We start from the raw sequence: 17,046 nt of genomic DNA, 5'->3' as shown, positions 1-17,046 counted from the left end.
GATCTTGAGGAGTCTTCTGAAGGCCAGTAGGTCTTGGGTCTGCCGTAGTTTTGTGGGGAGGGTGTTCTAGGCCTTGGCAGCGAGGTGGGAGAAGGATCTGCCGCCGGCGGTCGTTCATCAGATGCGAGGGAATGTGGTGAGGTCTGCGGAGCGGAGCTGGTGGGTGGGGGTGTAGAAGCTGAGTCGTCTGTTGAGGTATGCAGGGCCGGTGTTGTGGAGAGCTTTGTGCGCGTGGAGGAGAAGCTTGAAGGTGACGCTTGCAGCCGTCTTAGGAGCTTGGCCGCGTTCCTGCATAGAGGGCGTTTGCGTAGTCCAGCCTGCTGGTGACGAGGGCCTGGGTGACTGAGGGGGTGGGGCCGAGGATGAGGACTTCCATCGTGTCTGAGTTCAGCTTCAGTCAGCTGTTCTTCATCCATTCAGCGACGTCCTTCATTCCTTCGTGGAGGTTGGTTTTGGCGGTGTGAGGTTCTTTAATGAGGGAGATGATCAGCTGGGTGTTGTCGGCGTGGGGGATGATTTTGAGGTCGTGCTGTCGGGCGACGTGGGCGAGGGGTGCCATGTAGATGTTGAACAGCATCGGGCTGAGGGAAGAGCCCTGGGGTACGCCGCAGATAATCTCGGTGGCTTTGGAGCAGAAGGGGGGAGGCGGACGCTCTGAGTTCTGCCGGAGAGAAATGAGGTGGTCCAGTCCAGGGCCTTCTCTTGGATTCCGGCGTGTGTAAGCGTGTTCGTAGTGTGTTGTGGCAGACCGTATCGAAAGCGGCTGACAGGTCCAGGAGGATGAGGGCCGCTGTTTCTCTGTTGTCAAGCAGGGTCCTGATTTCATCCGTGGCGGCGATGATGGTGGTTTCGGTGCTGTGGTTGCTGTGGAAACTGGACTGGGATGGGTCCAAGATGTTGTTCTCCTCGAGGTAGCGGGTCAGTTGTTTGTTATCGATTTTCTCGGTGACCTTCGCTGGGAATGGAAGCAGGGAGATGGGTCGGAAGTTCTTTAGGTCCTTGGGGTCCGCCTTGGGTTTCTTGAGTAAGGCGTTGATCTTGGCATGCTTCCAGCTCTCCAGGAAGGTAGCTGTCTCAAAGGAGATGTTGATTACTCCCTGGAGATGGGGTGCGATGGCTGTGCTGGCTTTGTTGAATATGTGGTAAGGGCATGGGTCTGATGGTGATCCGGAGTGAATGGTGTTCATGATTTTGCTGGTGTCCTTGTCGTTGACCCTGGTCTAGGATAGCAGGCGGGTGGTGGTCGTGCCGCTGGTGGTTGTCGGAGTGGTCGTGGCGCTGAAGCTGTCGTAGATATCGGTGATCTTGGGGTGGAAGAAGGTGGCCAGTGAGGCTCACAGGTCTTGCGAAGGGGGGATGTCTTTGGTGTTGGAGCTGGGGTTGGAGAGTTCCTTCAGGATGTTGAAGAGCTCTTTGCTGTTGTGTGCGTTGTTGTCTAGGCGGTCCTTGAAAGAGGCCCTGATGAGTTGAGGTGTCTGCGGGTGGCGTTCTTGAGGGCTGTGTAACTGTCCGGTGATCGTTCGCGAAGCCAGTTCTTCTCCAATTTTCGGCCTGTTCGTTTGGAGGCCTGGAGGTCTTCAGTGAACCAGGTGGCTTTCTTGCTGGTGCGGCTGTTGGAGGGTGACTTGAGCGGGGCAAGGGTGTTGGCGCAGTCGTCGATCCATTGTGTGAGGTTGCGGGCGGCGGTGTCAGGATCGGTGGAGTCGGCGGGCGGGTTCTGGGTGAGCGTGGCGGTTAGCTGGTCTTCAGTGACTTTGCTCCAGCAGCGTCGAGGCCTCTGTTGAGTGCGGTGGTGCGTGTTGGGCTTCCTGAAGGTAAAGTGGATGCAGTGGTGGTCTGTCCAGTTGGGTTCAGTGATGTGGTTGAAGGAGACGTGGGGGCTTGCGGTGAAGATTGGGTCGAGTGTGTGGCTGGCGGTGTGGGTAGGTGTTGTCACGAGCTGTCTCAGTCCGAGATTGTCGATCAGGGTGGTGTAGTTGGCGTTGTTGTTGTTCTCGAGGTGGAAGTTCAGGTCTCCTAGGAGGATGTAGTCTGTGGAGGCAAGGGCGTGCGTGCTGATGAAGTCGGCGATGGAGTCGCTGAACTACGGTCGGGTCCGGGGGTCTGTAGACGAGGGTTCCTCTGAGGTTGGTGTTGGGGTCGGTGTGGATCTGTAGTGCATGTGTTCGGCGGTGCTGAGGGTGTCGTTGGTGTTGGTCGAGACTCTGAGAGTGTTCCTGTGGATGATGGCGATTCCTCCTCCTACTCCATTGGTGCGGTCCCTGCGGGTGATCTTGTAGCCTTCCGGGACGGCTATGGCGATGTCGGGTGCTGAGGCGGGTTACAACCAGGTCTCTGTCAGGAAGGCGACATCCGGGATGGTGGAGTCGAGAAGGTCCCAGAGTTCGTAGGCGTGTTTGCGGGCGGAGCGGGTGTTGAGGAGGATGCAGTTGAGGTAGTTGGGTACCTTGGTTGGCGGTTTGGCTTGCCGGATGCTGGTGAAGCTGCAGCTCTGACAGGGGAAGGGTCCTTAGGTGTGCTTCAGAGTGGCCCGGTAGCAGGTGTGTTCTCGGCCGGTGTTGAGTGCGTGGAGGGTGCTGGCATCGTAACTCAGTCGGGTGTTGTTGCATCCGCGGGGTCCAGGGGTTCTGGCGCTGGGCGCGGTCTCCCTATCCCTTCCTCTTTTGTTACTCTTCCATCTTAAACCTGGGGCTTTGTCCACAAGTTGGGATGCCCTTGTTCCAGTGAAAAGTTTTTGACATACAGTCTAGACCAGATGGTCCTACAACCGATGGGAACAGTATGAATACTGGAAACTGCAACATTTGTACCTGGCCAGTTCAATGGATTGGATTCTTTCCCACAGTCTAGCTTGGAGTCCCTGTACCCAAGGGACTGCTGCCTACATCTTCACCAAATTTCAGTTCACCACATAAAACTCACAGGGCCTGATACATAAAAATAACGTACACTTTTAAGTATGTTTACTACTTTGTGACTGTTCTCAAAATCCGAGTGTAAATGTACTCCAAAAGGGTAACTCGCATGTCTCCAGCAAATTATATTAATAATAAATAATCTATACTTGTAAAGCGCAAACATATCATCCCTTAAGATTTCAGGGCGCTGGGGGGTGTCGAGGATATTAAGTGAGCTATTGCCCAGAGTCACATGATGCGGTACTGTGGATCAAACCATGACCCCTGCACTCCAGACTCAGCTTCTCTAGTGCTGTGAAACACCTCTCCCCAAATTGAAGGGTCTCAAAGGGGTGTGCACTTTTGAGTAACATTACTAAAAAAAATTACAATTCTTTTTATTCAAACAAAAAACACTTCAGATATGCATCATACATACATTATATAGTCACAGAAGTTTACATGCATTGAGATCTACTAGCATGCTGCATCCATTATTGCTCTCTCTGGAGGTATTGCTCCACCATTGGGTCCAAAGAGGCTTGTGAAAGACACACTTTCCTTTGTCCATATTCCTCTGTATTTTGCCCATGCACCCCATATCTTTCCCCATTTGCGTGGGCAGCCCGTGCTTTGATACACTGATTGTTCCACCCTGAAGCACCAGTCCATATCTTTTTTCCAGGCTTTAACAGAGGGGGCGTCCCCTGATCCCCATTCATGGGCAATATTTCGTATGGCCACACCTCCTGCCTGTGCCAGCCATATCTTGGCCCATTGCGGCAACGTTATCTCTCCAGTTACTCAATTCCGTCAACACCGGCTCTCCCACCACTGTAGGCATGATTCGGGACAGGCTCTCCCAATATTTTTGGATTATGGGGCAGCACCACAGTATGTGGAAGAACGACCCTTTCTCTCCACAGCCCCTTGCACACTCCTCAGACATACAATGGCCGATCTGAAATTGGATCATTCGCGAGGCATCGGATCTATGAAGAATGCGGAGTTGAACCAGTCGGAAGCGTGCCCTAATAACTATCTCCCTGGGGAACATTACTACATTTTGACTTCAAAAGTGTACCTTACACTCGGATTATGGGAATAGCCAAAAAGTAGTTAACTCCAAAAGTGTAATTTATCTTTGTGAATCAGGCCCAATGTGTTGAAAAATAGATTTCAGCAATTGTTCTTACACACCTGCAATGTGCTTTTACTCCTTAGACAATTTTGGGGTTTCTGGTTTAAAAAGTTTTTAGCACAGCCAATTAGAACTGGTCGGTTAACACATCTCAGCTAAGCCGGCATTGTCTCATGAGTGTGTTGAGGAAATTTGTGCGACTTTACAAAATAATTTTTCTTGATTTTCTACCGCCGTGGAAGTATCCTACAAGCACAGCACAGAAGCACCAAATGTGTTCCACACGTGTTAGTATCTTCCTGTTTAAAACATATGTAAACAATTGTAATTTGAAACCATTTTAGAAATTAGCTCGTGTTAGTATATTGAGTGCCTACAGTTGATGTTAATGTACAATAAATCTATCTATACCGCATTCTAACAACCATAGGAAACGCACTTTATGTGCAAAATGCGAGGCAGTGCGCGCTACGAAATTAGTTTTATTAATTAAATTGTTTACTTACCTCCAATTATCCATACTCCGGTTTTTAGCACACCCCACCCTGCCCCTCCCCCGCCCGGCCTTCCTGCCCCACCGTAACTCCCTCCACGGGCCGCGGCTGATGTGCAGTGCATGTCAGACAAAATATTGCAGACTTGCCAAACACACCACAGCTAGGCAAGATGAGTTTGTATCACTGTATTCCACATAGCACTCTGCACCAGGAAACACCACATACTATCATAAAAAAGAATACAAAAAGACAGTACTTATAACCTACATCCAATAAAAATCAATGTACCGTTGCCCAGTTATTATGACATCCAACAGCTCTCTGCCTTATGCTAGCAATGGACATGCCTGCCAACCTGGATGATGCCTCAGCAATTTCGTGGAGTCCTAGTTTCACCATCTAACACCATAAACTCTGAACTGGTATGCTCCTGGCTTTCAACTATGAGACTTGCATATCTCTGCACACTGCTGATAGCACGGCTTTTCAAGCTGCAGTGGAACCACCAGAACCATTTAGAAGTAATCTCCGGAATACCAAAAGCACCACAAATCCATAACAGTAGTAAATGTGTGCAGCAGAATTATAAATAACATAATGCCGCTCTTTCTGTTCTTGCTAGTCTGAAAGTTTGCTGAGGTCTTCAGGTTGAAATTGTTTTCTTCTACATTGGGGCTCGCCTATGGCAGAATTGTTGAGCATTGCTTTTATGAGAACAATATCACATACACATTAACATTTCATGACTAATATTGTTTCTTGTGGTTTCGTTGCTACAATACTTAAAGTAAGTGGAAAAACCAGCTCTAGAGAAAGATGTCCAATGAAGAGTTTTCTTAATTTGACAAAATATGCACCTCAATTTACTATTGTAGTAAGGACCTAAAAGTGGTACTTTTTTTTGTAAGTAGAGGTGCCATAAGTACGGACATGGTCGTTGGGTATTTAACTCATGCTTTTGTGATTTACGATTAGCCACGTATTTTTATATAAATATGTCAAAGCTGCCTAATGTATATGATAAACACCCTTTTTGTATTTTTTTGTTCTTAGACAATATTGTACCATTGTGCCATATACATTTATTCCACCACAGTTTCTTAAAAGATTTCTGTGAATTGCCAGTTAACCTGTTTTTTTGTAGGATGGTGGGAGGGATTGCCGGAACACAGAAACGTAATTTATTGTGTGTTGTGGTTTCTTGATTTGCAGGGTATTCTTACAAACATAACTCTTGGTCAAGATGTGCTCATCAACTGGCTGATCTACCCATTGAATATTGACAGTGTCGTCATCCATGGACTCATTCCACAATCTCTTGGTGACAGTCCTGACTTTTCTGTGCCTGCCTTCTATCAAGGTAGCTTTACAATTCCAAGTGGCATCCCAGACTTACCTCAAGACACCTTCATCCAGTTTCCTGGTTGGACTAAGGTATGGCACGTTTAACATTTTTTTTTCTCCATTGTACATGCTTTTTCTAATTTAAAAGTAATGTCATGCCTCATGTACGAGAGGGTCGCTGAAAAGTCAGAAATCCATGCTTAGATTTTCATCTTTCACAAACCTAACGTGGAGCATTAGTGGAAATCTACACAAATTGTTTTCCATCTGTATTCTTATTGACATATACGTACTCCTGAGGGTTATCCAAAGGTGTCCATTCTGCAAGAGAAAATATTGCAGGCGGAAGTACGCAGAGGTAACATTTATCTTTTTCCAGATGGAGAAAACCATTTTCCTGAACTCCCATGAAATATCAGATTGTTTAACTTTTGCCTTTGTGTTATCACACTTACTTCTACTATTTGTATCAGTACATTTACATGTGTTTCACAGGCTGCAATTGCCATGCAAACTGTGTGCCTCCACACAATCTTACATCGTGAGTGTTCCAATGATTAGAATCATCATTTCACCTGACCCCCAATCGCGTCACCCCTCTGGAAACCCCCTGGTTTGCACTCCCAGCACACTACTCTTACGTTTATGCACAATCCGCCGGGCTAGCAGAAATAGTCTTCTGTTGACATTGGAATTCGCATTTAGAAAACCTGGAACTCATGATGATCTAAATTTGGATTTGGAACTACTGACTCGGAGTTTAGCCATCTAAACACTGAAATGGCATCTGTTTGTGAAAAACAATTAATAATTCGAACCCATATTCTTTAAATATGCAGTGCATCATTTTGTTTACGATACATAGTCGTTTTTAGGTTCCCCACGGACATTTTAGTTATAGCCTACTATTTAAAAACATAAAACAATAATTTGCATGTGACTAAAGTTGAACAATTATGACAATTACAGAAAGAACATGAAAGTAGGATTGTGAATACATATGTTAATGGTAGGCGCAGGCAGGGCCTATCTTCTGTTCTTCTTTTCATTGTTGTAAACTTTTCACTCTAGATCTCAACAGTGTACAGTAGTTTTAATTACTACCGGATTTTTTGGAGGATCAGGTTAGAACATGGTTTTTGTTAGCATGATAGGGAGCATAATGTTGAAACGATTGGCTCATATTTATTCATTTTTACTAGCATCAATACATAAGAGTCATGAAATAATAGGAAAGCCGCTGCGTGTCAGCCAGCAGTCGAAATGCAACTGTGCGTGTTACCATATATGGCCATTCTCAAGAGAGAGGCTGCTTCCCTTGCTTGCACTATATTGTAAGGCGTCCGACTGCCCTCCGATCATATGACTACTGTGTCACTGTCTTGCCGAGCAGCACTACTTGACGGAACTGTCAATTCGAAACATTTCTTCTCATCTGGCCTCATCCACTGTATCACTATATGACGTTCTGCAGGAACCTTATTTTAAAACGTCTCCCTTCTCTTCCAAACCATAGAGTCTCCTCCATAAAGACTCTACGGCAGTCCTACACCACCTCATTACTTCTCTCCTCAATCTCTATCGTCTTTATAGCAGTTACATTACCTCAGACTCCATGCCCTTGGCCTAAATGGATGCCACGGTGGCCTGGCGCATTCCTCATTTCAGCTCACCTCAGTATGTTTGGCATTACAGTGACCGTAAAGAATGGTAGTGATATCGTTTTCGGGTTACAAATCTGGCCATTACAGTTGCACATACTTAAGCAGCTGTTACAGTCATGTGACCAACAGGGATGTGTGTGCGCCATTGCATTCAACCATAAATTGCAAAGCTGTATGCCCTGAATTGTTCTGCCACAGCTGCCATAAGTTAGGATTTTGTACCAAAATATTTTGAAGCCATCCACGAGTTGCCATTTCACTGGAGTATTTCTCCAACAATTTAAAGGAAAGTAGCATTTCTTCTTAGTCAGAGCAACACTTTCTATCTTCAAGAAATGGACCTCCAGGTAAACAGTTTGTGCATCATCTGACCAGTAAAGAGATTTGTTGCGTTAAGAAGAGATTAGTATGTACCATCAAAATATGAGGACTAAGGAGAAGCTGCTGTTCATATAAGCAGCCACACAGCTCTATTTGGCTGTGACTAGAAACTGCTACTCCCCTAGGCCGATGATTAGGAGTTATATACGGATATATTGATTTGGGTTTGCATCCTGCATACAGGCTGATTATATGGAGTCCTGCGTGTGAAAACTAGATTGGTTTTTGCCGCTGCTTGTGATCTTTTGACACCATGTGGAGCGGAAGAATTTTATCTCAACAATGCAGGCCTCTTGTTGGTTGATAGTTCTGCAACCTGTTTTTTTCAGTTAATCAGGTGCAGATCCATGTATCGCTTTATATGCTAGCATAAGGGGTTTACACAGAATTTTCTAATTTACATGGAGCCACTGCAGTTGTCTTTTGGCACTGCTAATGTGGTGTCTGGGTAGGACGTCCATTAGTGCTGCTACTCTGGTATTCTGTAGACCCTGTAGTTTTTAGGTCTCACCTTGGCAGCGCATGCACTGCATGCGCTGCATGCGCTGTCTCAGCAAGACCTAAAGTAATATGTATGTTGGCTTAAACTTCATGTAATCTGTTGTCCTGCTTGCTATTGGCTTACTTGTGGTATTGCTGTTGTTATCTCCCTTTCTGTTGGCTGTTGGTCATTTGCTAACTTCCGTGTAGTTCCAATTCAGTGGCGCCTAACTACAGTTTCAGTCCGCTCTGCTTGCACTTCTTTTAATTGCCTGCAGTGTGCCATCTGTTTTTCACGATGTAGCCTGCGTCTCACCCCCTCCCACTCCTCCTTGATTCTTCTGGCGCTCGGCCTCAGGCATGTCAAATCTGCCCGGAGAGACAGCTGGTTTATGGTTGATTTCTCTTTGTACTGCACGTGCGGCTCAATAAGGAAGTGTTTTGAACACAGTGGTGCCTCAAGGAATTGAACAGAGTGATAACACGCAGAGCTATTAACAGAGAGTGAAAGGAAGGGAATAGAACAGACTTCATAGAATTGCTTATGATCTTTTTCAAATACTCGCTTGTTTTTTCGTTGAATTGGGCCCACGCCGTAGACAGCAGACACTGGAGGCAGGAGGGGGGGAGTGGGCAGATTACACCAGCTGGCTCTGGATTGCTGTAGGTCGGTATCTTTCTTTTTGGGAGTACTTTATTTCCTCAGTGTCCCCGGCCTCATAAACAAATGCATGCAGTGTCCCAGAGGAAACATCCTTCGGTTTGTTTGTTCACGAGGGACACTCAGGCTGAAGCAGCACCAGAGGGGGTACACGGCAGTCTGTTTCACCTCTCCAAAGCATCTGACAGAACCTGTGAGCTCACAGGGGGGTGGCATCTTCACCACACTGGTCACTTAGCCAGCCTGGCACCCAGTGATATGCCTTACTTAGCGGGCGGGCGAGTGTTTAGAAGTTACATTTGGTAACGCCTGCAATTGGCAAATGACGAGTAGAATGAATTGAGCCACATACATTTTATGTGCAGCACACCCTTTCTTTTTGGCACCATTTATATTTGAAATGCTACTTATTAAACACAGCCAAGAACACAATGGTTGATTGTTTCACTTCCTTCACGGTCTCATGGGCCAGAAACGTGACAAGGCCGGGTCCATTTCGCAACAGTCTCGTGACTCACGGGTAATTAACTCATCGGTGTATCTGATCGCCTTGTTCTCTTCTGCACAGGTCAGCAGCTAGGCCAACTTGGTGTAGGCACAGAACAAGGATTTATTGAAAGTCTGCTCATGCCAAACAACGGTGATTGGAGAAGGACAGATAAGACACAAACTGTTAACCCCAACTTATTTCTGTACATTTTGTGATCACGCATATATTTGTACCTTGTATAATGTGCATTTGTAAAGCGCATGTTCAGTCACTGGGCATCTTGGCGCCGAATAACTGATAGACCCAACTTGGTAGTACTCACTTTATCGACCTTAGATGGATGAATGGCAAACTGCCAAACCCACATTCGTGGAATGAATAGATTGGTTTCAAGCCACAAACCAAAGTAGGATTGGTTGCAGCATTTTGTTATGACATTTGTATCTTGCACATTTTGCCTTTGCGCCAAAAACCTTTCAAGTGGTCTTGGAAATACCTGTCACCCGGAACAGCTGCTATTAACCACTGAGGATAATTATAAGAAATTATCAGAAAGACGTTTCGACTAATTGCCGAACATGCTCAAAAAAACGTATTGACACAAACATCGACAGTGTTCTCTACACAGCGTCTTATTATCGACCTGGAAAGTCTGTGCAGTGTTCAAACCTCTGTAATGCATTTGAATATGTCTTTTTATGCCTGGGAACAATAATTTTATTAATTACTATGCAATCAGATCTGAAACTCGGCGGCAGACGTACGCAGTTATTAAACGTGCTTTGCTGAAAGGCACCATGGAGACCTCTGTGGAGATGCTAGAATTAAATATAAATGACATGGGGGCTTTTATGAGGTGCACTGCATGGGGGCCCTGTTTGAGGCTGTCAGGAGTCATGGCAGTGAGAGGGGGCTTCTCTCCATGAGATCAAAGTGGCAGCGCTCAAAGGACCTGTAGCTAAAAGGGCCATTCATCATCCATTTCAGAGGGGCCTCGAATTATACGCACCCTCTGTGACTGGTCCTGTACGGGGCTGTAAATAGTACTGCTGCGAGTAACAGACAGTTCGAGGCATATGGGCTGCAGACCACACACTATTGCATTAGATCACCATCTGGTGGTGGGCCCGGATGATTACACTTTGTTGTTGTCTTGGAAGAGTCTTTGTCTGTTGGATGACTCCTCCGTTAGATCGTAGTGCGTATGGGCATCAACTCCATCTTCAGATTGTTTTTTTTCGCCATCGGGCTCGAATGTGTTCATGGTTCGGTCCCGTTACCGATCTCTTTTCGAATCCATAAATAAATCAAAATACCATTGGCATCGTCTTCAACATTGATTCTGGTTACCAGTGTCGAACAGTGACTTCACTTCTCTATTCCAGCGTTAGTCGGGGCCGTCGAGCCCAACTGCGCCATTGGGCCTTTGGCTCATGGAAAGAACACCCTTGAAGAAGTGCCCTCGGTGTGGACACAAATTCCCTCACACCCATCTTCATGAGGTTTGCAATCTCTGCTTATCTCCAGAGCACGAGAGTCAAGACTGTGAGGCCTGCGCTTGCAATCTCTGCTTATCTCCAGAGCACGAGAGTCAAGACTGTGAGGCCTGCGCTTCGTTCCGGTCCAAGAAAACAATCAGGGACCGTCGAGCTCGAAGAGTAATGGCGCAGTCATCTTCGTCGACACCAGAACTCATCATAGACGAGGCTCCGATTGAAGTAGATGCCGAATAACAGCAGCATGAAGACATCGCTTCCGAAGCAGAGGATTCAGCTTCTGGAGTCGAGGATCAATCCGAAGATGACTATCTTCCAGCTGGTCAACAGGTCATGAGTACAGACGTCGACCCTGTTCACCCCACCATACCGGGACAGGCTTCAGTTCCACCTCCACTTTCGGGTCCAGGTGCACACAAAACAAAACCTCCCGACGCCCCGCCTTCGGGCTCGGCAGCGAAAAGTACAAAAAAGCCTCCAGTCGACTCGGGCTCGAGTCAGTCTGTCAGTCCCGAAAAGCAGAAGGTCCTTAAGCCCAAATTAACACCGCACCAAAGCATCCTTCGGTACCGAAATTGGTCGAACCGAAAGCAAGTTCGGCACCGAAAGAGGTTCCCAAAGCTACCGAACCAAAAACTACCCCGGTTCCGAAAAAAGTGGACTCCAAGAAGGTTCCGGTACCGAAACATACTTCGGCTCCGAAGGTAGATGAGTTGAAACGTACTTCGGGAAAAAAACTCCAGATCCAAAGAGCACGGATCCTAGGAAAAAGTCTTCGGAACCGAAACCAAAACATGCTCCAAAGACAATGGACACTGTTAAACCTAAGCATTTCGGCCCCATACCATATAAATCGGCGCAGAAAAAAGATTTGCCAGTAGAAGAGCTTTTTAAACCTGATCTAAAGCAAAAAACTCTTCCTATTAATCCAAAGACTGGACATAACATTTCAGTGCATGAAAAGAGAAAAATGGACTATCCTAAAACACCGCCAGTTTCTCTAAAAAAGCATGCTCAAACTTCACCAATGAGGATCCCTTCACCAGAAAGAGAAGTACCAGTAGATATTTCTCCTGTACATTCACCATCTAGTACACATAGTCTTATACCACAAGATGAGGATGATGGGGATAGTTACTCACAGGACATAGAGAGTGAACATCATATAGATTACATTAATGACCCAGATGATATTCCTGGGCCATCAGGGAACCCATGGGAAGATTATAATGCACCAGAAGATGACGTATACCCATCTAGACCATCTCGCCCAGGTGACACTATTGGGTTTACGCAGCTCATTCATAGAGCAGCCACTTGGGGTAGACCTACACACAGATACAATGGAAGAAGACTTCCTAATGGACACTTTAATGTCATCACATAAGACCACAACCACACTTCCAGTACTTAGTGGAGTGGTAAGACATGCACCCCAAATATTTAAAGACCCAGTCAGAGCAAGGGTAATTAATCCCAGACTAGAAAAAAAGTACAAAGCGGCTCCAACTGATCCAGCATACAAGGACAGTTGCCATTAGACTCCCTAGTAGTGTCAAATGCGAGAAAAAGAGCTAATTCGCAGACAACAGGGGATGCTCCACCCCCTGGCAAAGAGGCTAAGCTTTTAAATACTTCGGGAAAACGCACCATTTCACAAGCTGCTAAAATCTGGAGGATTGCTAACACTCAAGCCTTGTTAGCAAGATATGATAGAGCTCATTAAGATGAGTTAGTCACTCATGCAACACTTGCCAGAGCAATACAAGACCATGGCTTCTGACCTAATACAGGCAGGCAAAGTCATTACAAATACCTCCATAAGATGTGCACTAGACTCAGCAGACACAGCTTCTAGAGCAATAAATACAAGGGTATTATTGCGTGGACATGCATGTTTACGCATCTCTGGGTTTAAACCAGAAGTACAAGCCAGTATCTTAAACCAGCCATTTGACCAACAACATCTTTTTGGTCCATCAGTGGAAAGTGCACTAGAAAAGATGAAAAAAGATACTGACACGACAAAATCCATGGGAACTTTACACACACAAGCCCATAGACCTTCCTTTCGTCGCTCCTCTTATTGGGGCACCTCTAAAGCTTTCCAAACTGACAATACCTCCTCTTCTTTTAAAGCGCCCAACCAAACCTCGCCTAATAAAGGATATTATAGAGGAGGTTATAGAGGAAACAACAATAAGTGTAGAGGTAGAGGAAACAACAATCGCAACACCTCTACTCCCAAACAGTGACTTCCCTTCCATCTCCTCCAACACTATCTTTAAGAATGAAGTTAAAGCGATCCTCATGGCAAAATACACATGACCTATTTCTACGTATCATTCATGAATCTGCGCTGTAAGTCCTGCCCGTCCATGGCCTATTGTACCCTGTATTATCGAATTACGTAATTGTATACGCTCACTCTTTGTATTTTGTTATAATGTTTGATGCACCTGGTTGATTATGTATATTGTTATATTGTTGACGCACCTGGTTGACTTTGCACACTTTACCCTCTCCACCTCAACGATCCTTACTTCCCTTCTACTGTCGCACCTGTGGGACGATACATCCTGCACACACCCACCTCAACTAGGCTTTAAACTCTAAATACTCTAAACACGCTTAAGCAAGTATATGCTCCTTGCTATTGCGCTTTATGCTATTGACACAATTGTTTGTCTATACTCAGTGTACCTACACTACCACACCTGTTACCTACCTCATGTCCTTTGACATACCTATGTAACTAGCACCTTGTACCTAACTACCTCATATATTACTTTGTATATTCGCTTCTTTACTTTGTATTTTTACTTTGTATATTTTACTTTGTATTTTTTACTTGTAAAGCGCTCTGATATCTGCAAAGATCTTGTTCGCGCTGTATAAAACTCTCAAAATAAATAAAAATAAAAAATCCCCCAAGACCATTCCACTCCTGTTGGGGGGAGGTTACAACAGTTCCTACCTGTCTGGAACTCCATCACCACAGACAGGTGGGTGAGACAAATAATTCAGTCAGGTTATTGTCTGGAGCTCACTTCCACTCCTCCAACAATACCACCCAGACAGTGTCTCATCTCACAGGAACACCTCATACTACTAAGACAAGAGATGGAATCTCTACTGCAAAAGAATGCAATAGAACCATTCCCAAAAGAAAATCAAAACACAGGAGTTTATTCTCTATACTTTCTCATACCCAAAAAGGACGGGTCCCTCAGACCTCTTTTAGATCTAAGGCCCCTAAACCTGTACATACATTTTCATATGGTCACACTACAACAGGTTCTACCGTTGCTAAAGAAGGGAGACTTCCTTACCACATTACATTTCAAGGACTCCTACTTCCACATTCCCTTACATCAATCGCACAGAAAGTACCTAAGGTTCATTCTAGAAGGTCAACACTACCAATTCAAGGTACTCCCTTTCGGAGTAACTACAGCACCTCGTGTGTTCACAAAGTGTCTAGCAGTAGTAGCAGCACACTTAAGAAGGGACAACATTCATGTCTTCCCATATCTGGACGATTGGTTAATAAAATCCAAGTCATACAACCAATGTGTACAGCACATGCATCAAACAAATCAAAAGAAATCCCATCTCCAGCTATCCCTGTCTGAGCAGTATCTGGGTGCTACAATAGATACATCCAAGGCAGTAGTGTACCCCAATCCAGCAAGAATGCAAACTATGCAGCATCTTATCAAAAGATTCCAACCACAACACTCACTACCAGCTTGAGTGTTTATGCATCTAATAGGAATGATGGCATCTTGCATTTTCATAGTGCTGTATGCAAGACTACAAATGCGCCCCATTCAAGAGTGCTTAGCAAGTCAGTGGAATCAGGCTCAGCAACAAATAACAGATCTGGTGGTGGTGGACGACCGGACATATCGCTCTCTGCAATGGTGGAACACCAAGAACCTTTTCAAGGGCCGGCCGTTTATAGAACCTGTTCCACAGATAATACTAATCACAGACGCATCTCTCACAGGATGGGGAGCGCATTTACAAAATCACACAGTACAGGGTACATGGACAATGCAACAAAAATGACTCCACATAAATCATCTGGAATTACTAGCGATTTTTCTAGCTCTAAAATCGTTTCAGCATTACCTGTCAAACAAAGCTGTACTAGTCCGGACGGACAATATGACAGCAATGTATTACATTCAAAAAACAAGGAGGAACACACTCCCTACAGCTCTCCCGGCTGGCACAGAGCACATGAAGATGGGTCATTCCTCGAAAAAAAAATTCTATTAGCAGAACATCTACCAGGAGTTCACAATCAAGTTGCAGATCTGTTAAGTCATCAAAGACAACAGATACATGAATGGGAACTTCATCGTCAAGTTCTTCAGCTATTTTTTCAAGAGTGGGCTCAACCAGAGATAGATCTGTTTGCTACAAACCACAACTCCAAATGCCCAATCTTCACTACCAGATACCCACACCCATTATCCAAAGGCAATGCGGTATGGATGAACTGGTCAAACAAATTTGCCTACACTTTTTCACCTCTCACACTAATTCCATTAGTGGTTCGCAAGCTACAGCAACATTCTCTCACATTGATTCTCATAGCACCAACGTGGGAAAGACAACCTTGGTACACCACGCTACTAGAGATGTCAGTAGTACCACATTGTAAACTAAAACTCTCTCCACATCTACTAACACAGAACCATGGAGAGATTATACATCCAGACCCAATGCAGCTCAAACTAGCGATTTGGCTCCTGAGGTCTTAGAATTTGGATATCTATATTTACCACCTGATTGTATGAATGTCATAAAAGAAGCAAGACACCCTACCACTAGAGCATGTTATGCAGCAAAGTGGAAAAGGTTTGTTATATATTGTACAAATAACAACATCAACCCCTTAGATGTTTCCATACAAAACATTATATGCTATCTGTTACATCTGCAAAGATCTAACTTAGCATATTCCTCAATCAGGTTACATCTTGCTGCTATAGCAGCATATCTTCAAAACAGACAACATTAGTCATTGTTTAGAGTACCTGCAATCAAAGCGTTTATGGAGGGACTTAAAAGAATAATTCCTCCTAGAATACCTCCCTCTCCAGTGTGGAACTTAAATGTTGTTCTCACAAGACTTATGGGTCCTCCTTTCGAACCATTACATAAGTGTGAATTACAATTCCTTACATGGAAAGTTGCTTTTTTAGTAGCTGTGACTTCACTTAGAAGAGTAAGTGAGTTACAAGCATTAACAATTCAAGAACCATTTATACAACTTCATCATAATAAAGTGGTTCTTAAAACAAATCCAAAGTTTCTGCCAAAGGTCATTTCACCTTTACACCTCAATCAATCTATTGAGTTGCCAGTATTTTTTCCCCAACCACAAACAGTGGCAGGCAGAGCTCTACATACATTAGATGTGAAGAGAGCGCTTCTCTACTACATTGATAGGACAAAACCTTTTCGTCAAAATAAACAACTGTTTGTGTCTTTTTCTCCTCCACATAAGGGAAATCCAATTTAAAAATCCGGCATTGCAAGATGGATTGTTAAGTGCATTCAGATTTGTTATCAAAAAGTAAAACACACTCAATCCATTCCCCCTAGGGTTCATTCTACCCATTAATTAGGGGCATCTATGGCCTTCCTAGGGAACATACCATTAGATGACATTTGTAAAGCAGCTACATGGTCTACTCCGCACACATTTACAAAACACTGCTGTGTAGATGTGCAGGCAAAATAACAAGCAAGTGTGGGCCAGGCTGTACTCAAAACATTATTTCAAACTACTGCAACAGACACGGGTGGTCGCCGCTAAGGGAGAAACTGCTGTGCAATCTAGTGTGTGGTCTGCAGCCAATATGCCCCGAACGGAAAATGGTACTTACCAGTATGCGTCTGTTCTTGGCATGTAGGGCTGCAGAACCACACACGCCCACCCGCCTCCCTGGCTACCTGTGTTTGTTCCAGTATTATC

At 45.0% G+C, this 17,046-nt stretch overlaps 1 protein-coding gene across 2 annotated transcripts in view; it reads left to right on the top strand.

The window, feature by feature from the left end:
* The window catches only part of GLB1 (galactosidase beta 1), a 316,597-nt gene that overhangs the window by 283,323 nt on the left and 16,228 nt on the right, over window positions 1-17,046 (top strand). For both annotated transcript variants that reach the window (XM_078688334.1, XM_078688335.1), the window contains one exon: window positions 5,748-5,969. In XM_078688334.1, coding sequence (XP_078544460.1) covers window positions 5,748-5,969 — 222 coding nt within the window. The remainder of the gene's footprint in view (window positions 1-5,747; window positions 5,970-17,046) is intronic.

The sequence above is a fragment of the Lissotriton helveticus genome, chromosome 4_1, assembly GCF_964261635.1.
Source record: "Lissotriton helveticus chromosome 4_1, aLisHel1.1, whole genome shotgun sequence".
NCBI classification, from domain to species: Eukaryota; Metazoa; Chordata; class Amphibia; order Caudata; family Salamandridae; genus Lissotriton; species Lissotriton helveticus.
The sequence above is the reverse complement of the archived record's forward strand: the minus strand, read 5'-3'. Positions and strand labels throughout refer to the sequence as shown.